The 27,637-nt window shown below is 38.2% G+C and overlaps 2 protein-coding genes and 1 pseudogene across 6 annotated transcripts in view; all 3 read left to right on the top strand.

The window, feature by feature from the left end:
- Slc9b2 (solute carrier family 9 member B2) overlaps positions 1–2,123 on the top strand; it is a 33,860-nt gene extending 31,737 nt beyond the window's left edge. For all 5 annotated transcript variants that reach the window (XM_060392665.1, XM_021653627.2, XM_021653626.2 and 2 more), the window contains 2 exons: positions 190–410; positions 1,977–2,123. In XM_060392665.1, the coding sequence (XP_060248648.1) occupies positions 190–410; positions 1,977–2,007 (252 nt within the window). In that variant the 3' untranslated portion in view covers positions 2,008–2,123. The remainder of the gene's footprint in view (positions 1–189; positions 411–1,976) is intronic.
- A 9,427-nt stretch (positions 2,124–11,550) lies between these two features.
- Slc9b1 (solute carrier family 9 member B1) overlaps positions 11,551–27,637 on the top strand; it is a 37,000-nt gene continuing 20,913 nt past the window's right edge. The window contains exons 1-5 of the mRNA XM_021653619.2: positions 11,551–11,613; positions 13,132–13,258; positions 21,716–21,886; positions 23,174–23,316; positions 24,657–24,784. Of these exons, the coding sequence (XP_021509294.1) occupies positions 11,551–11,613; positions 13,132–13,258; positions 21,716–21,886; positions 23,174–23,316; positions 24,657–24,784 (632 nt within the window). The remainder of the gene's footprint in view (positions 11,614–13,131; positions 13,259–21,715; positions 21,887–23,173; positions 23,317–24,656; positions 24,785–27,637) is intronic.
- LOC110558610 (protein DEK-like) lies at positions 13,315–15,746 on the top strand (annotated as a pseudogene).

Below are 27,637 nucleotides of genomic sequence, written 5' to 3'. Positions count from 1 at the left end.
AGAAGTTATTCTCCATGGAAGGAGGGAGGCTTTGTAGATGAGCAGACCTACTAGAGTACACTTTGAAAGAAGGCCAATTTGATTTAGTTGAGCAACAGGAAAAGCAACTTGTTTTCTCAAACAATAAAATGTCAGTTTTGAAACACGTGCTTGTTTTATGTTCTCAACCTTGTGCTGAAACTTTCATAGGCCGCTATTGGGTCTGTGGCTCTGGATACAGCAAGGTCACACGGAGAGAGGCAGCTAGAAGATTATGGAATGGATGTGCTGACAGTGGCATTTTTGGCCATCCTCATCACAGCACCAATTGGAAGCCTACTGATTGGTTTGCTTGGTCCCAGGCTTCTCCAGAAATTTGAACATCAAAACAAAGAGGAAGCTCAAGAAGAGACTTCTGTTGAGGTTCAGAGGTAAGAAAAAGGTCAATTGTAATGGCTAGAAAACTGTGTCCAGAAGCTAATTGCATCAGGATGGAATTCAAAATACATAATGTTGAGGTTCAAAACATATTAGAACCAAACACAATTCACAGTTCATAATCAAGGGAGAGGCCAAGGGCCTCTTCTGCTCCCTGGAGTTCGTGCTCAGTACTGTGAACTGTCAGTTTCATGGTTAGCGGCCTTGAATGGGTTTGACTTCCTTTTCTTTTCTTACTTTTGCCACCAAAATGTAGTCTCTTGTCAGTTTCTGTTCTCACTCTGGCCTGTTCCCATCCTGCCCACCTCGCTGCCTTTCTAAGAAGTGTTGAAACCGATTGGTCTTACTGACATTTTAAAGTAGATGAAGAAACTTCATTGATACCTGCCGAAGACCAAAGGAATACTACACACACACACACACACACACACACACACACACACACACACACACACTTGGTGGATGAAGCAAATATTTTTATTTTTTATTTTTTCCCAACAGCTTATATTATCCTAGCAAAATCTTTTAAGCTTGACCCCACTACAAATTACCTTAAAGTTGTTTTTTTTTCTTATTACATTTATCTGGTGTGTATATACGTCAGAGGACAGCTGACAGTTGTTTCTCCCTTTCCACCATGTAAGTCCTAGCGATGCAATTCAAGTTGGTATTTTTTTATGACAAGTACTTACCTGCTGAGCTAGCTTACTGGCCCTAATCTTTTAAAACAAGGGAGAAAACAACTTTCAATCTTCATAAACATATCCACATCATGCTGAAGGTGGAAAGGTGTTATAATGAGAAAAAAAAAAAGACAAGTTTTCATTGTCACTGAAAAAAAAAATGGGGGTAAAATTTGAATTAGACCTTGTATTGGTCAGCTTTTTATAGTGGTTGCAAATTATGTGCAACAACCCACTTATAAGGCAGACATTTTGAATTATAGTTTTAAAGGCTTCAGTCCATGGCTAGTTAGCTCCATTGCTTTTGAGCCTGGGGTAAGCCTGGCGTGGAATGTGTGGCAGGGGAGAGCTGCCAGATGAAAAAGTAAGTCTCCATTCCCAAATCCCTCCAAAGGCACGCCCCCAGGGATCTAACTCCTCCCACCAGGACCCACTTCCTGTAGCTTCTGCGGCTCCTACGAGGTCTACAGGCTGAAGACCAGCCCTTTAGTTCTGTGGGCTTTGGGGGAACATTTCAACTCTAATCCAAACAGATCTTTAATGGTGAATTTAAAGAGAGACAGGGCCAGCAAGGCAGGTCAGGAGGTAAAAGTGCTTGCTTCCTGAGCCTGACAACCTGAGCTGATGCTAGATCCAATATGGCAGAGGACAAGCACCATTCCACCAAATTGTCCTTTGATTTCCATATATCCCGTTGTGGCATGGAAGCACCTGTGAGCATATGCACACACAATAAATACTAAGCAGATAAATGAGCTAAACACAATATAATATTCAGTAGTAAAGGCTGTTTTGTGTCAGGAAAAAGATAGAAAATGCACTTGTCCATTTAAGTAGTTGGTCTTTTCAAATGATACTTGTTTTCGTGTATTTTAGGAAGCCTGGAGGTTCTATTACAGAAGCCTGATGGACCATGTTCTCCATTCTACCTTCAAGCAGAGTGACTGTATTTCCCTTTGTTTCAGATGAAAATTTTCCCATGAAATTCCATAAGCAAAATAAATAAATAAATAAATAAATAAAAAGTTTTATACTGCTAACAGTTCCTTGGGTGTCTTTTCCTGAGAGAGATTGGAGGATGAGCTACTTAAAAAAAATGAAACATTCACAGTTTTGTTAAAATCTTGACATATTTCTTCTTAGAATATTAAAAAATTTCATATAAAAAGCAATGATTGCTTGTTTTAATTGGAACTCTGAATCGGGCATGGTGGCACCTGCCTGTAATCCCAGCACTTGGGGAGGCAGAGGCAAGAGTATCATTATGAGTTCGAGGCCAACCTGTTCTACAAAGCAAGTCCAGGACATCCAAAGCTACACAGAGAAACCCTGTGTCAAAAAGCAAAAGAAAGCAAACAAACAAAAAGCTGAACCCCATTGTACTTTTATGAGCATCCAATGCAGTAGTTATTTTTTTTTTCTTTTTTAAAATCTGTATGGGCCAGGTAGTAATAGTACATGCCTTTAATCCCAGCACTCGGGAGGCAGAGGCAGGCAGATCTCTGTGAGTTTGAGGCCAGCCTGGTCTACAAAGGGAGTCCAGGACAGCCAGGGCTACACAGAGATCCCTGTTTCAAAAAACCAAACCAAACCAAACCAAACCAAACCAAACAAAAAAAAAAAAAAAAAAAAAACCTATGTGGCATGAAAGTGAAAGTAAACCAGTTTAAGGGAACAAGGAGGACTAATGGGAGGTGGAGGGGCAGGAAGTGGAAGAGTGATGGGTGGGGACACATGCCAATATACACACATACGAATGTTTTAATTCAAAAGTTAAAAACATGCTTGAACTTTAACAAAAGCTGAAACCATGAAAAGAAAAGTAGGAAATACTGGGATTTAAAATAAGAGATATACTATTGCTTAGGTGAGAACAAAACACAGCTATAGAAATTTTTCCAATTAAAAATTTCAATTTAGTGTAATACAAATCAGAAGCCCAAAGGACTTTTTTTTTTTCTAATAGAACAAGAATAGTTAATAGAATCTATCTCAAATACAGGTGCTAAGCAATTCTTACCATATTTCCAGATGTTCTTCAGTTTGTTCAAAATAGTTGAAGGCTATCACTATATTTTTTTTTTTGCTATCACTGTTTCTATGCACACGCATCGTTGCCCATGTGTGATGTGTCTGATACACAGAGTTCTCATCCTAATTTATTCTAAATTAGTTTCTTCCAGTACTGATTTCTCTGAGACAAGACACATTTAGACAGTTCTTTCTTTCATTTCCTCATGGTCAAAAGCACTTGTGCAAATTTTTTTTTTACACTTTTAACACATGTTTAAGTTTTCTTTTTGGTATCATAATTGAGTTCTTAAGGGCTTGTTCAATATTTTAAAACGTATGGACAAACAGATCCAAAACGTATGGACAAACAAATAGCCTACAGATGGACACACTCAATGGCAGTAAAAAAGATCCTGAGATTTTTTTTTAAAGGATTGTCCTCTCAGTGGGGAGAGGACAATCCATCAAATATTGATGCTAGACACCTGGACACCACAGTGTTTCTTAAGGCGGGAGTGACATGCTCACGTGGTGCTCAGGAGGCAGAGATGGGAGGATGATGTGCTTTCTGTAGCCCAGGACCTGCCTGGTCCACACAGCACGAGCCCATCTTAAGAGACAAGATACGTCACGGACATAAATGCAAAATTCGATAATGAAGACAGCACAGGAGAACATACACATCACCTTAGGTTAGGCAATGGCTCTTTACATTAAACCAAAAGAACAGTCCATAGGATTAAACATAAACACATCAGACTCTTACTGTTCAATTCTCCTCTCCAGAGACTCTGGGCTGTGCTGGGAGTGGCTCAGCAGTTAAGAACAGTGGCTCCTCTTATAGGGGACCCTAGCTTAATTCTCAGCAATGACACAGAGTCTCATAAACATCATTAACTCCAGTCCCAGGGACTTTTTTGACCTCTGTGGGCACCAGGCACATATGTGGTTCAATACACACAAGTTGACAAAATAGCCATACACTGAAAAATAATAAAACAAATATTTTTTTTCAAAAGTTTGTTGTTGTTTTTAAATAGACTGGGTAAGAGATTAAAAAAAAAACCACACACACAGACTGGGATGAGAATGGTTTAGATACTCAACGCTCAAAAGGTAACAAATTACGGATAGGATGGTAACATATCATTAGGGAGTTACAAATTAAATAATAAAACTATCACATACTCATCATTATGTTCTTAGTTAGAATGGACACTTGTAAATAGTAAATTCTGGCAAAGATGATAGGGATACAAAATGATGTGGCCATTTTGAGAGCAATTTCATGGTTTCTTAGTAGTGATTGGCTCAACATTATTTACTCAAAGGAGTAAAAAAAGTATGTATGTAAAAAGCTATTCATTTTTGTCTCCAGTCTTCATAACTGTCAAAACTTAGAAATAATCAAAACACCCTTCCACAGGTGAATGGATAAACCTCTATATGGTACTACTAAGCAATTGTTAAAAAAAAAAAAAGAAAGAATTTAAAAAGAAACTAAAAAGTACAACAAAACAAATGGATGGATGGATAGATAGATAGATAGATAAAAAATAGAAAGATAGATAGATAAAAATAGAAAAAGTCGGGCTAGGGATTCAGCCTAACTGGTAAAATTCTGGACACTATGTATGAATCTGAGTGCTTCACATACTCTGACATCCATGATTATGAGAAAACAGAGTTTTGCTTTAATTTTTAAAGAACTATATAAATTCCCACATACAGCATACATTGTATAGTATGTTAAGGGTTTTTTGTTTGTTTGTTTGAAGACAGGGTTTCTCTCTGTATCCTTGACTGGTATGTTAAGTTTTAATTGTCATGTTTAGAACAATCACTCGAAGCTCTGAAATATTTCGTTTTAGCCAACATTTTCTGTCTGTAAATAATGCTATTTACCTGCTCTTCAGGGATGGTAGAGGTGGTTACTATTGACAGAGGTGATTTGCTGGCAGTGTCTAAGGATTCCTACGTAATTCGACTAACAAGAAAGATAAAGAAATGAAAACAGTGATGGTTATATCCACCTGATCAAGAGTTGGGTTTGAAGCCCGTAAACCTAACGTGAGGAAACCACCTATAATCCCAGTACTTGGGAGACCAAAGCAGGAAGCTAGTGAGACCTGTTTCAAAAACAAAACAAAATGAAAAGACGTTAACCTTGAAATAATGTTAAAGGAAATATCAAAATAAAACCCAAGCGATTAAAGATTTGAGAGATTTACTAGGAAGGCAAAAAGATTCTCCATGAAGTCCATTAAGAATACCGCCCCCTCAAGGCCCCGCCCTTCTGCTTCCGGCTAATCCCAGGCCTGTTTCCGTCCTGGAGCTTGGGTGCTTGGTTCTCCTGACGCCCTGCCCTGCGCGTGGCTTCTGGGACGACGGTTGCTGAGTCCCTGGGCCGGTGAGAGTTGCTAAAGGAATTGTAGGTATGGCCAGTTTTCCCCATTCTTCTGCTCCAGGCCCTTGGGTACCGTTCTCACTGTCACCCCTGTTCCTTCGCCAAGGAAGGCCTCCTTCCTTCCCTTCAGAGGGGGCTCTCTCACATGGCTCCATCACACCGGAAGGAAGCCCTCTTCCGTTTTCTTCCTGATTCATTTCTTTCCGCTCTTCTTTCCAACGCATGTCTCTTGTTTCCTTCTCTCAACAGTCCTTGCAAATAAGAAAGAAGAGATCTTTCCATCAAGACTGAAAGCAAAATTAACCCACCTGGCCGATGCTATTTATGCTAATGGTGAATCCGGGGAGATGAAGCTTCATGCGTACCCGTAATTGCAAATGTGTTCCAGGATTGGTCTGATTGCCAAAAGGCTCTCGTTCCTTCCCTCACACCCCTGACCGTGATTCCTCTTGGCTTTATCACAGTGGACAAGCACTTAATTAACATCCATGTTTTTTAAGGATTAAGGACTGTAGTTGCACCCACAGTGTGCCAGGCACAGCCTTCAGAAGTCCTGACGGTGCTATATGGTGGAGCTATTGAAATACTACACTCTTAGAATGCCCTAAAAGCTTGTCGCCGTTAGGTTGTTCCCTGCTGGAACGCAAGGTATTTTAAGACTGCAAACACACTCCTGAAAAATCAGGTAGGTTGAGGAATTTTGATAGCATCAAAAATAATGCTAATTGTCTTTTATTTGTGGTTGTTGTATGTTTAATAGTTAGAAATAGGCCAGTCATATTATATATATATATATATATATATATATATATATATATATATGCTTTTGCACACAGTGCCTCAAACCCTGTGAAAGATCAGATTGATTGATGGAGAGGTGCCTGACTTTCCATAGGGATAAATTGAATTCAGTGAATCAGATGATTGCAGAACAGTACAAAAAAATTTTTTTTTAATACTTACTATTACATGTGGCAAATTCATTCTCCGTTTTCATTATCACATCTATAAAAGGTATATACAGAAGCTGGGAGGATCGTGTATAAAAGTGCCTGTTGTACAAACAAAAGAATCAGAGTTTGAATCCCTGTCACCTGCATATGCCAGGCATTATAAGGTGTTTATAACCCTAGCTGGAGGGAGAAAGACAGGTGGCCAATCAGTCTAACCAAGGGGTGGACCTGGGTTCAGTGAGAAAGCCCGGCTCAAAAAATAAAAGGTAGCAGCTAGGGAGATGGCTCAGCGAGTTTTCAATGTAAGCATGAGGACCTGAGGTCAAATCCCTGGATCCCCCAAAAATGCTAATCATCCCTTGCAATTAGGAAAAAGGCATAGGGCATCAACTACCTACCTACAAACCTATTTACCTAAAACTACAGTTAGTACATATAAGTATATATGCAATTACATATATAGGTTAATGAAAATGTCCCATCTGGGATAACAGTGCATCCCCAAGAGCCATAGACTGTCTAACAAAAACCCAAACACCAGGCAGGAGAAGCCCTCCATTTAAATTGTTGATCAGGGTTGTCCAGGACACTTCCACAACATTATAGGCTCTTGCTCTTGCCCTTGGTTGCATTCCAGAGGTAGAAGTTGAATCCCTATTGGCTGAAGACACCATGCACTTCAGACACAGAATGCAGAAGACCTGATCTGGATCAGACTTGAAAGCTTCCTATCTGAGTAGTGGCTAAGAAGTATCTCAAAAAATGTTCATCATGTCTTAGAATGGCGAAGATAAAAACAAACATGATAGATAAGCCATCTTCTTCATTTACTTAATGGTCGGCTCTTAAGTATATCTATTATCTTGGTTGAACCCCTCAGTGACCCATGACAATGCACCAGTTTTGTGGTACACTCTTACTTGGATCTCAAAGCCATATGAATACTGTTTCTCCTAGGCTCCGACATTCTTCTCCGCCCCCACTGCTACACTGTGCTTCAAGTAAGCTAGTCAGCTCAGTCTCCAAATGTAGTAGACTTTATCTTCAAGCTTATGCATGAGTCAGTGCACTCTCCATAGACTCCATTCTACTTCTGCCAGTTAAGTTTTTACCCAGCTTGCTGTCAAAGTTCTATTCAAATTTCACATCTTTCTTACTTTGTTGGAGAAGATCCTTAATACTTTTGAGCATCCAATATGTGTAATCTATTTGAGTTTTCAGTTCTGTGTCTGCTTGTCTTGTCTAGTGTGACCCTTCAACCTCTAGATAGCAAGTACAAATCATATATATGTATGTATGTATATACATATATATGCATGTATGTGTATGTATATACATGTGCATATATATTTATATATGCGTACGATGTAGATGTATATTATAATAGATGCTCGGTCGTTTTATTGAATTAAACTGAACTATAAAATGTGTTAACTATTAAACTGAATTTAAAAAAACAATAAATACTGGAGATGTGCGAAAATGAGAACCTTCATTTTTTTCTTTCCTTTTGACAACTCTCTTCTCATTTTTGAAAGGGTTATTTTTTTTTAACTGTTTATATATTCTGGATATTAGTCCTCTGTCACATTTATAGCTGGCAGATTGATTTCCATTCTGTGAGCTTCCTCTTCATGATATTGTTTCTTTTGCTATGCAGAAACTTTATAAGTTTTCTAAGATTCCTCTTGTCAATTGGTGGCCCTGGTTCCTGGGCAAATAGGGTCCTATTCAGAAAGCTGTTTCCTGCACCTATATCCTGGAGGGTATTGTCTGTGTTTTCTTCTGACGGTTACAGTGTTTCTAGTTAGCATTATTTTTGTCTGTGTGCAGGATTATATATACTGGTCTAATTTCATTCTTCTGCATGTGGACATCTAGCTTTTTCAGCATCATTTGTTATAGACACTATCTTTTCTCCAATGTGTGTTTTTGTTATCTTTGTTGACCATTACATGGCTATAATTATGCATGTGTATGCACATGTTTACATATGCAACTATGCATATGCATAGGTCACTTATAAAGGAATTGAGAACATGGCTTTTTTTTTTTTTTAATTTAAAACATGGTTGCTCCGGCAAGAGATTACATCCAAAGACCATCTAGGTTTGTGTGATCTGGCTGGAATACAAACGTGCCTTTAATCCAAGAGACAAAGACAAGCCAGCCTGGTATGGAGCAAGTTTCAAGTAATGAAGAGCTTAGATCCAGGCATGGATGGTACATGCCTTTAATTCCCCAAAATAAAGATAGTTTGTAAAAGGAAGCATTCATGTTTGAATGTGATGTCTAATTGAGTGCAAAAAAAGTGACAAATCAGAGAAGATTTGACAAAATAAGATATGCCTAACTCTCTCAAGAAGAGAGAGGAAAAAGAAGCTACATAATGGGCAATGCAGAGAGAGAGAGAGGCAAGGCGAGGCAGTTTTACCAGGACAGATATACAGACAGGTTAAAGAGAGAACAAGTTAGACAGAGATGAAGTCAGAATGAGCCAGAGAATGAGAAGGAGCCAGATTAGAGCAGATTGCTGAAGTTAGTTTCAGGGGCCAAGAGAGAGGCCAGATTGCATAAGTCAGCTGGGAAAGAAATTTGAGCCAGAATAGCTAAGTTGAACTAGCCAGCCGAGAGCTCAGTAAGTACAAGAAAGAGTGAGCTTATTAAACAGTACATCTCTTAGGCTTAATAGTCTAGGCCTAGGTCACATTGTCCAGAGGCTAGAAGTGTCCAGGATTAGGCCCAGGTTAGTAGACAGAGGCAGTAAGCCCCGAGACAACAATTGAAGCAAACAAATAAAAATTTATCTTACAGTCACTTATGTCAGAAAGCTTACAACCTCATACAATTCCAGATCTAGAAGGAATATAACATCTCTGGCCTCTGCAGACACATGTACACACGTACACACACGTGCACAGAACCACATGAAGATACATATGAAACTTAAAATAATAAAAATGAATCATAAAAAATTAAAACTCCTCCTGTTGCTTTCTAGATTTAGGCCATTGTGTTTAGAGAAGGCATATGCTGTGTTTCTACTTTTTGAATTTCTTAGAGCTTGTTTTATAGCCTAACATATCCTCAAGAACATTCTATATGTTTATAAGAATAATGGAATAATGAATATTCTTCATCCATTGGATGTTTAATTTTAAAGTTTCTTTCTTCCTTTTTTTTTTTTTTTTTTTTTGTCCCTAGACAGGGTTTCTCTGTTATAGCCTTGGATGTCCTGGGAACTCACTTCGTAAATGGCCTTGAAATTATCGAGATCTGCCTGCCTCTGCCTCTGAGTGCTGGAATTAAAGGATAACACACCTGGATAATTTTGAAGTTTGTTTAATTTCTTTCTGATTATGTATTTTTTGAGACATGTGCTCCCTTACTTTCAAATGTTTCTTATATCCATGTGTGATATTTGCATATCTGATTAATCTGCTATTTCTAACAGTTTTGTAGAGTGCCTTTCACAGTGAGAGGCTTTCTCCTGAAGACTGTTTACTTGTAGGTAACAGTAGCCTTGCTTCAGGTGGATGCGATAGTGGAGTCTTTGATGGAGGTTCCAGAGTCCAACCACTGTTGGGGATCCTATGGCAGCAGGTTTGCTAAAGAGTCTGTGTGGCACATGCAGCTGCAAGAGCAGAGTTCCCAGCCATTTCCCTGTGTGACCGTGGGGCTGATGTGGCAGGCGCAGGCAAGGAAAATATGGCAAGCAGAAAAAGCAGGACAGTGTACGTCAGATGGTTTTGGCTGTGTGGGCAAATCTACCCTGGCAGGCGAGAATGGTGCATGTGGGCCACTTGCATTTCAGTGGACTGATGGGGTTGGGGTGGGTGTTCCAGGAAGCCTCAGGGGTTGTGATACTTGCTACAGTGTAGTGCCAGCTGCATTCAGGTGGTGTAATGTCAGCATGGTTTTGCAACAAAAGCCTGGGTGGAAGACATGCTGTGTGATGGAGCTTCACAGAGGTTCATGGCATAGTGAGGGCTATCTTTTTCCTATTGTGGGAAAACTCTTAGTTTCAAGCTGATCCAGACTAGGTCAGTCAATGTAAGGTGCTTTGTTCACTCCAGGCTATTCACTCTAGGTCTCTCTTCCTCAGTATCTCTACTTTAGCCACACTGTCTCACAAATATTCCACCTGAACATCAGTTTAGCTTTCTCTTCTGTTGGTCCATTTTGAAAGAGAAACTTCCCATGTCTTGAGTGTTCCTCCAGGTTTCATTTTAAATTTTCTTGAAGTCTCATGGAGGCTTGAAATTAAAAATAAAATAAATAATAATGGAAATTATCTCAAACACACTAGTTAGTGACTGATATAAAGAACTGATTATCTCGCACATGCTTTTACTATATTGACCATTTATTATGAAATTGGTGACAAATAATACATTTCTCCATATCAAAACCTTTTAAAACTTGGGCACTTGGGGCCAGAGAGATGGCACAGCAGGTAGAGGTATTTGCCACCGAGCAAGGTGATCTGAGTTTACCCATGGGACCCACATATAGAAGAAGAAAACTGATTCCAGCAACTGGTCCTCCAACATCCACACATACATGAGTAAATAAATGTAATGAAAATGTTTAACTTGGGTTCACAGCTTTGGTTAATACTGTAAGTGAATATTTAAAATTTTCATTAATCTGTGTGTATGTCTCTGTGTGTATATGACTTTCCACAACCCTAATAAAAGCCAGCACACATAGGAAGTAACTGTGGGAATCAGTTCTCTCCCCCTACCATGTGCTTTCCAGGGCTTGAATTCAGGTCCTCAGGCTTGTCAGCTGGTGCCCTTACTCACCAAGCCATTTTACTGGCTATATGAGTATTTAGATTTTTTTTAAAGGTATCTTGACTTGCCATGATATAATTTTACATTAATGTTACTTAATCAAATTTGTTTCCTTTTTTTCATTTTTTATATGAATCACAGGTTATTTACTTTGTATCCCAGCCGTAGCCCCCTCTCTCATTCCCTCCCAGTCCCACACTCCCTCCCTTCAAACTTATTTTCTTATGGATTTGTAGACTTGCTTTTTCTTTCTAATTATTTTTCTTTTAAATATTAGTATGAACAACACAGAATCAGACAAGGAGGAGGATAATCTCCAACCATCATCTACAACTTCTCAGGTAAAAACTTAAAACTACACTGTAATATAGGGTGTGCACGTGCGTGTTGAGTTCTGTGGAGATGGCTCACTGATGAGAGCGTAAGGACCCAAGTTTACACACTGTTTTGGACCCAGATAGGGTTGGTTTTAGGAATAAGGCAAATATGGATTTACTTCCTTGTGGAGGAAAGTTTCAGCAAATTAAGTCAACAGAGGTTCTATATTTTGAAGAAATTAGGGTATGGGTTATCTTCTAAGCAGATAGAGTAAGCTGTGAAGCCTTTTGTTAGTCTAGTTTTACTAAGTAATCACTTAGAATTATAAATTGCTTATTAAATAGAGACTTTACAATTCTTAAGCTTGGAAGACTAGTATAACCTTGCTTTTAATTACTTTATCTGTAATTAAATTCACCCTAGTCTATGTCAATTTATATAAATTCTGAAATTATAAAGTAAGATACTCTGGTTTTCTTGTATATGACTTTCCATAACCCTAATAAAAGCCAGCTGCTGTGTTTTTAGCATCTGTACAGTGTCAGAGACTCCAGAAAACACCTCTACCCGAGGATGGCAACAAGCTGGCCCTTAGGTCTAAGAACTTTATCCCACAGAGCTGCAGGATGTGTATTTAGCACTCAGTGAAGTAATGTCTGCATCTCCTCAGCCATTTACCTTAACACTCCAAACCCTCGGTTGCCTGTGCAGTCCAGACTCTCCTACACTTCTGCAGAAAGGTGGCTGTTTCACAGTGTACTCATGTTAGCAACATAGTGTTGGCGTGTATGTATATCCATCTGTCCATCTATCCATACCTTCCTCCCTTCCTCCATCCATGCGTTCATCTATCCCTCTACCACCCATCCACCCATCCATCCCTCTGTCCATCCATTCATCCCTTTATCCATCCATACATCCATTGTGGCAATGATAAGCTGAACACAGAGGTCACTATTCCAAGGTTAAGTCTACCCTGGGTTTGTCGTCGTAATTGTTTACATTGGGAGAAGCATCTCAGCCTTCTTACAAACCACAGATATTTCACCACGTCAGCAGTTTCATAACTACTAGCATTCAAAGGATGGGAGGACTGACATATACCATAAATTATCAAAATATGTTACGTATAAATATTAGTGGAGGCAAGCTTAAGTTTCTGAGGATATGGCCTCTGATTTTCTTATTTTCCTTTCCATTACCTTATTTTTCATATTTAACTTCTCAATTATATTTTCATTTCAGGAAGGTTTTAGCAATTAATCCAAGGGAGGCAAAGGGTAGGCAGTTTTAGTTGTTAAGTCTGCAGTAGAGGCTCACTTGTTCAGTCTATAAATGGTAGTCAGTGGTGATGGCAGAGACTTAGTGTATTAACACGAGGCATGGTTCTGCTGTGACATCCCCTATCTCTGAAGCATGTGATGTGTGTTCCCCATGTTGACAGTAACAATATGAATTTAGTTATGAATGTCGGGATTGCTAACGTTCATAAATTTATGTGGAGAGTACAGTTCGTAAGAGAGTTCCTTGTTTTACTTCAGGTCTTCAATGATTCTGTTAGGTCACAAGAAGAAACTAAGGAAACAGAGGAAACAAAACAGCAGGTGAACAGAAGTACAGATAGTTATTGTCCTCCACAAGGTTCACTCAATAGAACAATTACAGATGGTATGTGAAATAAGAAATGTACATGGGGAAATGAGAAATGTATGTGCCTAATAAAAATGCAGAGAGTAAGGCTGCTGTGTTCATCTCAGGGGCTAGCTCAGGTCTGAGCAGTATGTAAACAGAATAGATACTGCTTCTTCCTTTCAAAACCAAAGTATTACTTGATTTTTAGCTTACTTTTTATGTACTCGAATGTCAAATTTGGGAATTAGAGGCCATGTTAATTGAAGGCTCTTGTTTAAGACTTCTTTTGATGGTCTTTGCTAGAAGTCATATTATTCCTGGCAATACTAAGGTTCTTGACGTTGGGCCTCAAATTTAAAATAGCTGTGGCCTATATAAAACTTGCATCTTATTGTTGCCAAATACTGGTGAAGCGTTCTTTTATCTCTTTATGAATATTCTACATGATTAAACTTGGAGATTTTTGACTACTGGGTGAATACCCTATGCAAAAATATAGTGAAGCATAAGTAATTGAAGCTTTATTTTTCATGCATTCCTATTTGTTCCTTGCTAACTTTAAACTTTTAAAAGAAAATTTTACTCATTGATTTTTTTTCATTAGTGATGGATGCTTCTTAATTAAATATCAGTGTTTTAAGGACTGTGAATTAACTTTTTCTTTGATCTCGAAAAGTCCTCATGTGACATTGTAAATTACTGGAGTCCTGTTGCCATTGTGCTTTTTGACTTAGCTCTTCCCCATATGTTTATTCCTATGAGCCTGTTTAGCAGGCATTTTCTAGAGTGAGGTTGTTAGGAGAGAGGAAGAGGAGGAATGTGCTGATCGCCAGTGGTTACCCTCTGCATGCTGGGCTATGTACTGATCGTCAGCAGTTGCCTTCTGCAGGCTTTACAGCTTCTCTACTCGAACTAATCAGAGTTCAGCGTCAGCACTAAAATGTCAAACTTAGATCAGTAACTTATTTTCCCCTTTAAAATTTTTTTTGTTTTTAGTTTTAGTGACATTTGTAGAAAAAGAAGATTTCATAACTTCCATATTTCTGTTTAAGGATACACATCTTGGTACTATCTTTTTTCAAGCATCTTTTCTTTTCTTTTATTCACCCATAGCTTAGGTTTCTTGCTGATTCCTTAGTATAAACTTCCACATGAAATTCAGGAACACATGAAAGTTATATACTACAATTAGGTGTGCTTCATGCTAGAAAGGCCAGGCTGGTCTGACATATATAAATAAATATAGGTAATATACCGTGTAAATAAGCTTAAGGACAGAAATCACATAATCATTTCAGTTGCTGCTGAAAATGGAACTTAAAATTCTTTCAAGTAAGAAAAAACAACAACAACAAAAAAAACAGGCAAAACCAGAGAAACTTAGAAATACACACAAACAGTTCCACAACAGACCAGGCATCGTGTCTGCATTAAAGACAAATGTGGATCAGGTCAGTGGTTTTCCCTGGGAAATGGCAGTATCCAGTATAAAAGGAAGGAAGGAACATTGAGCAGCTGAGAGATGTCATGCAGAAGAACATCCCTGAGGTTCCTGATGTGGAGCTATGGGTATGAACAGTGGGCTAGTGAAGAGGCTCTTGAATTTCTTAATGTATCCAAAGTCATCTGGAAAACCATTGCCAGGATCTAAGAAACCTTCAAGCAAAGGTAGTAGAAAGGAATGGAACAGTTCCATTTGACAATGAAGTCAAATCAGATGTCCTGAAATTCTGTTGGATGAATCCAGTAGTAATAAAGATGACAATAAAAATGAAGAGTCTTTAGAAGGTTGAGATAAAGAAAAAGGAGCAGCCACCCAAAAAGACATCTTAAAAAGAAAATGCAAAATGGAAAGCTACTACTAAAAGAAAAAGAAAAAAACCATAAAAAGTGCTAATGTTAAAAAAGCAGAAAGCAGCACACCAGGAAGAGTCACGGCAGTTTGAAAAGGAGTTTGGATCCAAAGATGGTTCAGATGATGAACCTCTAATTCATGTGTCAAAGAAATTACATCCAGACAAAGAGTTAAAGGAAATAGCAGAGAAATTACTGATGCTAACTTGGAAGAAGTCAAAGTAAAGCAAGTTTGCAAAGAGCTATATGAAAAATTCCAAATTCTTCTATTTTACCAGTGAAGACTCAGAAGCCAGATGCTTCAGTGAAAACTTGCTACCTCAGAGAGGCAGAGCATTCGGCCCATTTTCCAGGAAAAAAAGGCTTGCTAGCTCACCAACAGCTCGGGAGGAGAAAGATAAAAGCCCAAAGCCAAAGAGCCAAAGCACTCAAGAGCACCAAAAGCTAGAGAACCAAAGAGCTACTGTTGACCTAGGATTAACTTTATTAAATCTTATATACAGAAGGTTTTTGGATTAAAGTTAGAGCTGCTGAACCACACCAAATAAACACGTTTTTACAGTTCACAGTATCAGGGTTCACAAAGAGACCAAATATCCTGCAACAAATTATCCTGCCTATGCTATAACAGAGAAAAGATTTCATTAAAACAGCTGTAAAGCAGAGGTAGTGTTCCTGAGAGGCAGAGGCAGGTGGATCTCTGTGATTTAGAGGACAGCCAGAGCTAGAGAAACCCTGTCTATAAGTAACTAGAAATCTACCTACACCTAGCAGTATAATCATTAAAACTTAACAAGTCAGAGAGAAAACCTTGGATAAGGCAAAGAAAAAGCCTTGCCTATCTAAAAATACAAATAAAAATTATACCCTCTTTGTCCTCAGAAGAGGACAAAGCAAGAAGAGCGGAATGAAATGTTTAAAATGTTAAGAGGAAGAATAAACACCAACCCAGAATTCTGTATCCTGTGAATTATCCTTCAGAAAATAAGGCCTTTTTTGGATTAAAAAAAAAAAAGTTAGGACATATTGTTGCCAGTTGATTTACCTTACAACAGCTCTAAAGAGGATTTCAGATAGAAGGCATTTTATATGGGCCAGAAACACAGGCCTACAGAAAAAAAAAAAAAAGAATTGAAGGTAAAAACCGCCTTTTATTTTCCTTAACAGACAGTAAGTTTGTTCAAAAATACAGTGTGCTCAATGACTACAACTTAACATAATATGTATGGAATGAATAAGAGAAAGACCAGAAACCAGGAGAACTTGATTACAGTCATATGTTGAGTAATGATGTTCTGTCATTGATGGACTCTATTCAGGTATGATGCTGTTAGAGTGTAGTTGTGCTAAACCCTTCATGTTACCTAGGGACATCATAGCCACTGCTGTAGTGCAGTTCCCTGTTTGTGATGATGTGAATATAAGTAGAGCTGCTGTACTGCCAGTCAGTATAAAACATATTACACAAATTAGTACAGAAGGGTTAATGGGATGTCCCACAGGCAAAAATTCATCATGGCAGGGTAGCATGGCGGCAAGAAAGAAACACAAATAGATACGGCCATCCAGTTTTCTAAAGAAAAGGGAGCCTTACTAATAAAAACATGAAGAAGAATGAAACTAGATATATATCTCTTACTCTGTGTAAAAAATAATTTCAAATTGTATCCAAGAACTGGAAACTTTGAAAGTGCTACGCATATTAAAGAAAATGTTTCAAGATACAGTCATAGGCAAGAACTTTTTGAAAAGGATACCAACACTCCAGAACATACAGCAAGAATTGACCGTTAGGATTGCCTGAAATTTAAAGCTCTCTACAATAAAGAAAAATAAACAATAGATGGAGTGAAGAGACAATTTACAAAATGAGAGAACACCTCTGCTAAGGGATTTATATCTAGAATATATAAATTTTAAAGCTTGAGTGTGGTAGTGCACACCTGTAATTCCAGCACTAGGGGAGGCAGAAGCAGATAGATTTCTGTGAGTTTGAGGCCAGCCTGGTCTACAAAGCAAGCCCAGGACAGCTAAGGCTACATACACAAAGAAACCCTGTCTTGAAGGAATAATAAATAAATATAAATAAATAAATAAATAAATAAATAAACTGCAAAAGTCAAAAACTCCAGCCAGCAAATGAATAGATAAGTTGAACACACAGTTTTCAAAAGAACTATAAATGGGCAGTAAACAGATGAAAAAAATGTTCAATATTTTTATCTGTCTGGGAAATGCAAATTAAAACTACATTATGAAACTACATTGAAAGAATAAAAATAATATATTCTTACACCACAATAAAAAATCATGACAAAGACAGTTGAAAATTCCTAAAATAACTGGAAACGAAACAACACAACTCAAAATAACATTGTATGAAAGAGGAACTCTCAAAATTAAAACTACTTCAAACTAAATAAAAGTGGAAACACGGTTTTTCAAATTTATAGGATGCAACAAAAGTACACAAAGGAAGTCTGTAGCCTTCAGGAAATATTAGGAAAATATGCAAAATTAAGAAAAACCCACCTTAGTAAGAAGAAAAAGAAAACAAATGGCATCCAAAGAAAGCAGAAGAAATGACAAGCAGTGGGGTCAAACTGAACATAACGGCACAAGCCCATAATCTCAGCACGTGGAAGGTGGAAGCAGGGGGTCAAATTAGGGTCACGCTTGGCTGCACGGTGAGTTCAATGACAACATGCTCTACTAAGATCCTCTTACAAAACTGGACAAACAGAACTTAGAGCAGGCCTCAGTGAAACTAAGGACCAGGCACAGGTTTATACATCCATAATAGCTAAGGCGAGGTGATCACAAGTGTGATGTTAGCATGGACAGTGTGGCAAGACTCCATCTCAAAGGATAAAATTAAGAGAAAGGGGAAAGACAGAACTGTACACAAGAAATCCCCAATAAAATTATTGCAAACCAAGTGTAACAACACATTAAAAGATCCTACATGATGATTGAGTTGTTTTCACACCAAGATGTAAGGACACGTAAACATATGTAATCAGTATACATAATAAAACATTAACTATAATCCAGGATTAAAACCACATGACCAAAAGGTATAAGTGTTGGAGTTAATTTAAAAGTATGGTCGAATAATGTTTATTAAATTAGCCCTATAATTATTATTATAGCGGTATAGCTAACCTGCTATCACAATCAATGAAAGCCACAGATACCTGATAGATTTCAGAATAGCCTTATTTCACCTGGATTAGGGTAGATAACTAACCATCCAAACTACCTTTACCTCCTCGCCCCAGCCCAGGCTACCTCCCATTCATAATTCCATAAATACTTGCTTAATCTTCATTTGGGCCAATTTCCTCCATCCACAATGAGCATGTGCTTCTTTCTCCCTCTTCCTGTTTCTCCTCTTTCCCATGAGACTCCTGTCCTCAAAGCCTGTGAACTTTAGCCATACCCATTCTGCCTTGCCCAGATTTAGGCCTTTTAATCAGCCAATCAGGAATATTAGGCAAGGATATAAACGTCATTTCGTTTTGAGGTGAATGTCTACTCATAAAAGACATCAAGCAGACCTTGGGGAGCAAATTAATGAACAAGCAAATATAAAGCAGAAGACCATGTTGTTACATACAGGAGATGCCTCTGACAAAATTCAGTGAAATAATTCTGAAGAAACTAAGAATAGATATATTATACCTCAACATGATAAAGGCTATATGTTATAAAACAATAGCTAACATAATCCTGAATATGGAAAAATGAACTGAAATCTTCTCTGAAATTAGGAATGGGACAAAGGTGTCATTCTTAACCACTCTTCACTCAACACTCATATTCAATATAGTATTTAAAATATTAGCCAGGGCAATAAACAAGAAAAAAGAGACATGAAGGGGAAGGATGTAGTCACATTATCTCTGTTTGCAGATGATATGTTCCACTAAAAGGTTCTTTTTGTTTGCTTGTTTGGTTGGTTTTTTTGGAGACACGGTTTCTCTGTGTAACCTTGGCTGTCCTGGACTCACTCTGTAGACCAGGTTAGCCTTGAACTAACAGAGATCTGCCTGCCTCTGCCTCCTGGGGTGCTGGGATTACAGACGTGTGCCACAAAAGATTCTTCAACCTGACAAAGGCTTTTCACCCAAGTAGCGGGATATGAAATAAGCATCTAATATTTTTCTTTCTGAGATTCATTTGGTTGTCTTGAATTACACCCACGTTTCTGCAAATGACAGCTTTGTTCGTCACTTACTATGTTTTGTTACCTGTTCCCCTACTGTTGGGTCTACAGCTTAGCTATTGGAGCAGGGCTGCAGTTTACATGGATGTTCAGGTTTCTCTGTGATATCTGGGCCTGTAGTGCTTTTGGTAAATACCCAAGAATGGTATTCCTGGTCCTGTGGTTGGCTGGTTTAGTTTCTTTAAGGAACCCCCATGCTGATTTCCACAGTGGCCAGGCCACTTTACCTTCCTGCCAGCAGACGGTGAATTCCTTTTGTCTGCATCCTCTCTAGCATTGTTCTGTTTCTTTAGTGAGTGCTACTCAACTGGGCTGAGATGGAATCTCAAAGTAGTTTTCACTTGCATTTCTCTGACGGTTAAGGAGCTTTGGGAACATTTAACTCATTTCAGTATCTCATTTTTTGATTGAGTTGTTTCTTTTCTTCTTTGATCAGATTTATTCCGAGATTTTTTTGAGACAGTTATGAGTAGAACTTTGTTCCTGATTTGTTTTTAGTGTGTTCTCTGTTGGCATAGAGGAAGGCTACTGATTTTTGTATGCTCATTTCTGTATTTAATTTTGTTTTAGCTGTGTGTCCTATCTGCCATGAGCACCTAGCTTGATTTTTGTTCAAATTTCTTTCCTCCTCTCTTCAGCTTTTCACTTAGTCAGACCTTGCTCATTTATTTTGAAGATTCTACACATGATGTTGGACAAAATTATAATTTAAAAAAACGTGCTTATTTATTCAATAAATATGAAATTAATAGACTTTTGTAAAATATGATTAAAATATTGGAAAATATGTGGGCACATATATGTTTTATAGCCTTGCTAGAAGAAATATATTAGGAATATGGCAAAAGCCAGGAATTCCTGAGGCCTCTTTTGTCAGTCTGCCTCTTCTTAAACTGTGATATCCTTCCATCCCAGGGCTTCCAGAAGCTAATGTCTTGTATCAGTGTCTGCTGTCACTGTTGTTTTCATTGCACTCTCATGGATTTCCTGTGTACCTGTTACATAACTTAGTTATGGGTGAGGAGACAACTTGAGAGAAGTCAGTTCTCTCCTTTTACCTTGTTCTTCGTAATATATCTTTTTTTTTTCTGCACTGTCTATGCAGATGGGTAAATGGCTGGTTAAGGAGTAGCTGCTGCATTACTAATAGTATGAATCGATATTAATCATTGTACATCCAACTCTCGTCTCCCCATGGCAGAGCTAGTGCTGGGATTAGATGTGAACCACAGCATGCAACAAGGTCAGGTAGTCAGAATTGCATGGCAAACGCTCTTACCTGCTGAATCGTCTCACTAGTCCTGTCCATCAGTACTTCCTGCTCGTAAGGTACCTTATAATTATTCCCATAATGTCCAGGTTCATTTTTCCCCAGAATCTGTCCTTTTTAATATAAAAAATAGCAAGGCAGTGGTGGTGCAGTCTTCCATCCCAGCACTCAGGAGGCAGAGGCAGGCAGATCTCTGTGTGTTAGTGGCCAGTATGGTCTGCAGGGTGAGTTCCAGGGCAGCCAGGGCTACACAAGAAACCTTGTTTTGAAAAACAAAACAAAACAAAACAACAAGAAAAAATATCACCTAAGTAATTTTTTTTCAGTACAAAGATTTAATCTGCTCATGTTTTAAAATTTGCTCTGCCATTGTGATCATGAATTAAGAATTTGTATCACAGCCAGTCAGGCATGTATTCCTCCTGGAAAAGCTGTTCTGGAACTTAAGGACATGTGATCATGCTGTCATAACATTTCTTCATGATGTAGCTTTATGGTGTGGTCTGTAGTGGTAGCTGTTAGGGACAGAGGCAAGAGAGTACTTAGAAGCCATCCTACATGGCAAAGCTATACCCTACCTTAAGACAAGAAAGGAAAAAAAAAATCCTAAGCTATTACATGAAACTGTTAGTGCCTTACAGAGGTCAGGGTATGAGGCCATAGGTTGAATACCCAGCACTACAAAGATGGCTCAGCTCACAACCATAAATATAAGAAAAACATTCACATAGAATTTGAAAATTTTTTATTTTAGTGTCATTCTGTGCATATATGCATGCAGGTGTGTCTGTGCACGTGTGTCCATGCATGTATAATAAGAGGACATGTGCCATGGCACATATGTTGACTTCAGGGGACATTCTTATGGAGTGGGGTCTGGTTGTTTCCTTCAGTATTTATGTGTGTTCCAGGGATTGACGTTAAGTCACCAGGCTTTATGGCAAACACTTTTATCAGGCCCCTTAAAATGCCTTCAGAAAGGGTCTCTGAAATATATCTTAACAACTGGTCTTCAATTACACCAGTGTATGGCATTAATCTATGATGGGCAAAGCTATGTAAGTCTGCATATTAATATAGTAAATAGGGCTCCTTGTTAGTCACTTGTATTTATCTAGATGTAACTTGTTTTATATTTCAGGTGTTGCACTCCTTGTATTATGGGTTCTACTCTGGTCCCTCATAGGCCAAGAAGTTCTCCCTGGTGGAAATTTGTTTGGACTTGTAGTTATTTTTTACAGTGCCTTTCTTGGGGGGAAGGTTTTAGAAGTCGTTAGAATTCCCGTAGTGCCTCCCCTTCCACCTCTTCTTGGTAAGTATATTGTCAGCTACTTGTTGACTAATTGTGAATTCTGAACATTTTCTACTTGGACTACATACATTATTTATTTAATAAGGTATCTCTAACTTCTAATTATATGCAATGACTGTATGTGTATACATAGCTTTTCCACATAGATTTATTTGCTGCACACAGATTTTTAGTCTATTTTTTAAAGTGATTTGAAAATCCTCAATGTATTATTTGTGCTGCTCTATTATTTAATAAGTTTTAAACTTAGTTTGAAATGCATTCTAAAGGAAGGAAACGTAGAAAAGGCTGAGATTTTGTACATGTCATGTAACTAAAACATGGCACTTATTATGGTGAGTGGGTACTAATAGTATGTAAGTACAGAGTAAGCTACATGGGGCATGTGTGTGTGGGTACCAAGCTACCACTGCTGCTTTATTTACTGCCTGCCTTCCTTCCTTCCTTCCTTCCTTCCTTCCTTCCTCTTTCTTTCTCTCTCTCTCTCTCTCTCTCTCTCTCTCTCTCTCTCTCTCTCTCCTTTCTTTCTTTCTTTTTGGTTTTTCAAGACAGGGTTTCTCTGTGTAATCTTGACTGTCCTGGATTCGCTTTGTAGACCAGGCTGGCCTTCAACTCACATAAATCCACTTGCCTCTGTCTGCCTGAGCGCTAGTATTACAGGCATGCACCACCGGGCCCAGCTTATCCTATTGTTCTGTGACTCTCTATGTGGACAGGAAAGTTAGTGGGAGAATTTTTCTGAGGTCTCGTATCTTCTAGTAACAATCCGTCTAAATAGGCAAAATACCGTCTGTAGAGATTATCTCAGGATCTCGTAACATGTCCATGATACTCTTTGCATCCAAATCTCTCTTAATATTCTGACTCTTTACCTGTTTCTCCACAACTTCTGTTTCTACCTTCTTTGTGAACAAAGATTCTTACTGCTCTCTGTGGGCTGTTTTTATCACTGTATAATTCACCAAGGCCAACACATAAAAACTGTAAGGCTCTTACAGCAGTTCCTCTATAAATCCTTCCCCTAGCCCCTGACTCTGCCAGGGGGGATAAGCCTTCCACGATCTGGTTTCTGCCTCTTGTTCTTGTCATTCGCATCCTCGCTGTGTCCCAGCATCACTGAATTACTTACTGTACCACACTTGCACATGCGTGTGCTCCATGTCCCTTTACCATGCCACATCCTCTGCTTGTATGCAACCCACCCCCACAGTTCTCTGTGGAAAAAGAAGCTTAATCAGATATGCTTTGTTCTCTACTTTCTTTTTATTCCCTTCCCTCCTGCCTTAGGGATGTTACTGGCTGGTTTCACCATCAGGAATGTTCCAATTATTTACGAATTTGTCCATATTCCTACTACATGGTCTTCAGCTTTAAGAAACACTGCCCTTACTATTATCCTAATACGAGCTGGGCTGGGACTAGACCCACAGGTAAGTTTCCAATCAATTTCGAGTAAAATTCTTTTACATATTAGAAAAAAACAAAGAGAAGCAAGATTTTTATTGTAGTTGTTCTAAGTAGAGTCTGCATGTAAAGCTAAGATAAAGACCCAACATTTGACAAAATGTGGGTTTCATAGTTTCTGTTTGCAGCTGTCATTATTCATATGAAAAGAAATCACTCTGATGTAAGCTCTCTTTTAGTGATCATCTTTAGTCACGTGCATAGAAATAGATGAGCTTAGGCAGTTCCACTGTTAACCGAGAGCTTTCCCTTGGCCACTTTCACTTCTAGTTAACAAAGGGTAAGGTAATTCTATAAAAGCTCCCTTGTCTCTCTGTTTTAAAAGAGAGATGAAACATTCAATAATTTGTTTTATAACTGTCTAGAAATAATGTTCCTGATTAACTATATAATTTTTTCTTTGAAAAATGTTTATTGATTCTTTTTAATTTTTGATTTTTATTTTTGTTCACAATTTATTCATTATATATCCCAATATACTCACTTATAATTGGATATTAGCCATATAATATATAATAGTTATCTAGAGACCAAAAAAGCTAAACAACAAGGAGGACCTTAGGGAGGATGCTCAAATCTCATTCAGAATGGCAAACAGGATAGACACCAGAAGCAGTCAAAGAGAGGAAACAGGATGAGAGTCTATAGTACAGGGGATTGAAGCAGATGCTGAGACTCAGGGTCAAACATTGGGCAAAGTGCAGGAAGTCTAATGGAGGAAGAGAGGGGTGGGAATAGAGCGGCATGGAGAGGACAGGCGTCCCACAAGGAGACCAACAAAACTTTACATTATTGTAAAAGTTCATTTAAAATAGTTCTTAAAATACTATAATCTGGAGATCAGAAATCTGTTTGAATTAATGATATGTGACTAGTAATATATATAATACCTATAGAAATAAGTGTGGGAAGCATATAGATTGAACGAAATTATTGCAAAAGGGTAAATAATTGTCACTGGTGATGTCATTGAACTATTAAGAAAATATGAAAGTTTTTCCTTTTGAAATATATTTACTTTTTTAAAAACTTTTGACATTTGCATTTTTTATTTTTATTATTAAATAGTTCCCCACTAATTAACTGGTGGGGAAAATCCAATGGGATGTTATCACTGTAATGTGCAAAGGGAAATTAGAGAATGTAGAAATAGTCATGGAAAAGTAAATCTTTGCAAGTCACTATAAGAACTCCTACTTTATCAAGTGTGACTTGCTATCCCTCAAAGAAATGCTGTTACAATGTTTGCTCATAGTTAACTTGTTGGCCTCTGTAACTTATCTAAATGCAACCTTTTCTGTTTCAGGCTTTAAAGCATATGAAGGGAGTCTGTTTGAGATTGTCATTCGGTCCGTGCCTCATTGAGGCGTGCTCAGCTGCTTTTTTCTCCCACTTCATTATGAACTTTCCTTGGCAGTGGGGGTTCCTATTAGGGTAATATTTTTCTCCCTTCTCTCATATCATGAAGTTACACAGTTAAGTGTGTTTGGTTAAAGCTTTGAATACTCTGAACATTGTATAGGCAAGATCTTCATTAAAATGCTTTACCAGGAGTGAGCAAGAACCCTTGAAAATCAATTAGTCAAAGACAGAGTTGTGTTCCACCCTACCCAGTGCAGCTGGGATGGTGGTGCACTCCTGTGAGCTCCCACTCAGGAGGCCGAGGCCATGTTGTACCTAGGTCAAGGCCAGTCAGAGGTGCGTAGCAAGATCCTACCTCTGAAAAGCTCTGCTGTCAGTTTCTCAAACATTCGCAGTTCCTCAGTGTACAATGCCAAATAGTCTAGACCCTCATCTCATCTCCCTCTCCTGTTGTGTGTCTGTGCGTTTTAGAATGTCAAATACCTCTTTAGATTTTATTAATGGGCATGTAAATAAAAACGTTTCTTTTTTCAGAGCAATAAAAACATGAAAACAACCTTTTCTGCTGGTGCAGAACCATATCGATACTCTCTATTATCCATTCCCTCATGTCAAAATTCCTTAAGACTAGAATCACTGTCTATAGGTCCTAACTTATTTTCATGTTTCAGTTCATTAACTCTTGCATCCTATAATTATACATTCCAGTCAAATGTGTAAAAAGCTTACCTATTGCACACTGATTGCCAAATAGAGTCAATTTCAAACTTTTCTTGTGAAATGCCCCAAGACATACGTGCATACATACTTACGTGCATTCACGTGTACACAATACATATATACACACACGTGTCTGTGCTAGAAATCAAACTCACTGCCTGAAGTATATGAGGCTAGTATTCATCACTAAGCTGCACCCCAGGCCTTTTTTATTATTTATAAAATTAAAGCACATCCATGTGAAATCCCTTCCAATTATACCTTCAGTCTTAAAGTCAACAGGGTATCAAGCCCTCTGTACTGACACTGTTTACTTACTCGCAGCATTGTTTAGAGACTATGAATGGTGCCGTTTTGAATTTAGCTTGTTTTTCTGATAACACCTACACTGAACATTGTTTTATGTACTGGAACTACCCGTTCAGCTTCTGTGGTAAAATGTCAGTTCAGATCTTTTGCCAGTTTTAAAAATGCAGTTCCTTGATTTCTTACTAAATTTTAAATTTTGTTTATATTCTTTTTTATTTTATGTGTATGGATGTTCTGCCTGCATGTATATCTGTGTACTGCATGCATGCCGTATCCACAGTGAGAAGGTATCGGATCCCCTGGAACTGGAGTTTCATATGATTGGGAACTGCTACATAGGCCTGGAATTCAAACCTTGGGGTTGTTAACTACTGACCCAACTCCCCAGTTCCACGTGTTTATGTTCCAGAGCGAAGTCTTTCATCTAGTATATACATCATAGTTTTCCTTGTAATGTGTGACTTGCCTTTTAATTTTTTTTATTAACTAGCTGAATAATTACTGGCTAAAACAGCACAAAATTTATTCTTCAAGGTTCTTAAGGTTGGAAGGCCTAGATGAAGATGTTGGCAGGTTTGATTTCTCTTGAGGCCTCTCTGCCTTGCTTGCAGATTGCCACCTTCTCCAGTATCTTTGCATGGCCTGTTCTCTCATTAAAAGCATCCTTGTGGTCTCTTTCTAGTCTTAAGACACACTGGTCCTCTTTGGTTTGGGCCACCCTTATGGGTCCACCATTTAACTTTAATTAGTTCTTCAAAAGCTGTTTCTCTGAATCTAGCTTAATTGCTGGTTAGTTTCACATGTGAATTTATGAGGGTAAGAACACAGTTCAGTCTATAACACTCCCTAATGTGATAAACTTTTCTTCCTAATTTCTCTAACAGTTATCCTTTTCTTTCTTCTAGCCTTTAAACATAGGAATAATGAAAGACCAATATTATACCATTTTTCCTCATTCTCATTCTTCTTTAACTTCTCGTGATTTCAGATTCTATCTATAAGCTATTAACTTTCAAATACATAACTCAAGTCTAATTCCTTTAAGCACAGTAGGCACATGGCAGCTTCTCCACGTGACAATGTGACATCAGAAGACTAGGGTCCTAACTCCTGAGAGGTGTACGCCCCATTCTCAAGCACCAGAAATGCCCATCTGCAGACATTAGTGTTTCATTTAACTTCTCCTTACTTACTGCAGCAGTGAGTGAACATTTTTGAAGAATTTGCTGATTTTTCTGCGAGCTCCTTACATGTTAACTCATTTTTATAATTCTCTTGATGGTTTCATTCTCACATTTCAGTTTTACAGATTTACAGTCATAGGATAGTTAAATGGATCACTTCAAGTTATACAGCTTGTGTGGCGAGTGTAATTGTAGTCTGAGCACCGAGGTTACATGTTCAGCCATATGTGCCTGAACTCGCTTTGTAGACCAGCCTGGCCTCCAACTCACAGAGATCCACCTGCCTCTGCCCCCCTGAGTGCTGGAATTACAGGCTTGCGCCACCATTCCCAGCTTAAAATGAACATTTTTAAAAGTAGAAAACATTCAGTTGTTGTCGTTGTGGGGAGTTTTTGTTTGTTTTTTTGTTTTGTTTTGTTTTGTTTTTCGAGACGGTTTCTCTGTGTAGCACTAGCCATTCTGGAATGTAGACCTGGCTGTCCTTGAACTCAGAGATCTAGCTGCCTCTGCCTCCCTACAGCTGGGATTAAAGCCACAACCACACTCAATTTTTTTTTTAAGTTTACAAAATGTTTGTTTTATATACGCAGGTAAAATATATAATCTATAATATCTATAATATAATTATAGATTATATAATTATATAATTTATAATAATATAAAATCTATAATAATGTATACTTAGAACTATACCCATGTCATGAAATGGTTA

Source organism: Meriones unguiculatus, chromosome 10 (genome assembly GCF_030254825.1).
Source record: "Meriones unguiculatus strain TT.TT164.6M chromosome 10, Bangor_MerUng_6.1, whole genome shotgun sequence".
Taxonomy (NCBI): Eukaryota; Metazoa; Chordata; class Mammalia; order Rodentia; family Muridae; genus Meriones; species Meriones unguiculatus.
This window is presented reverse-complemented; position numbering and strand designations above follow the sequence as displayed.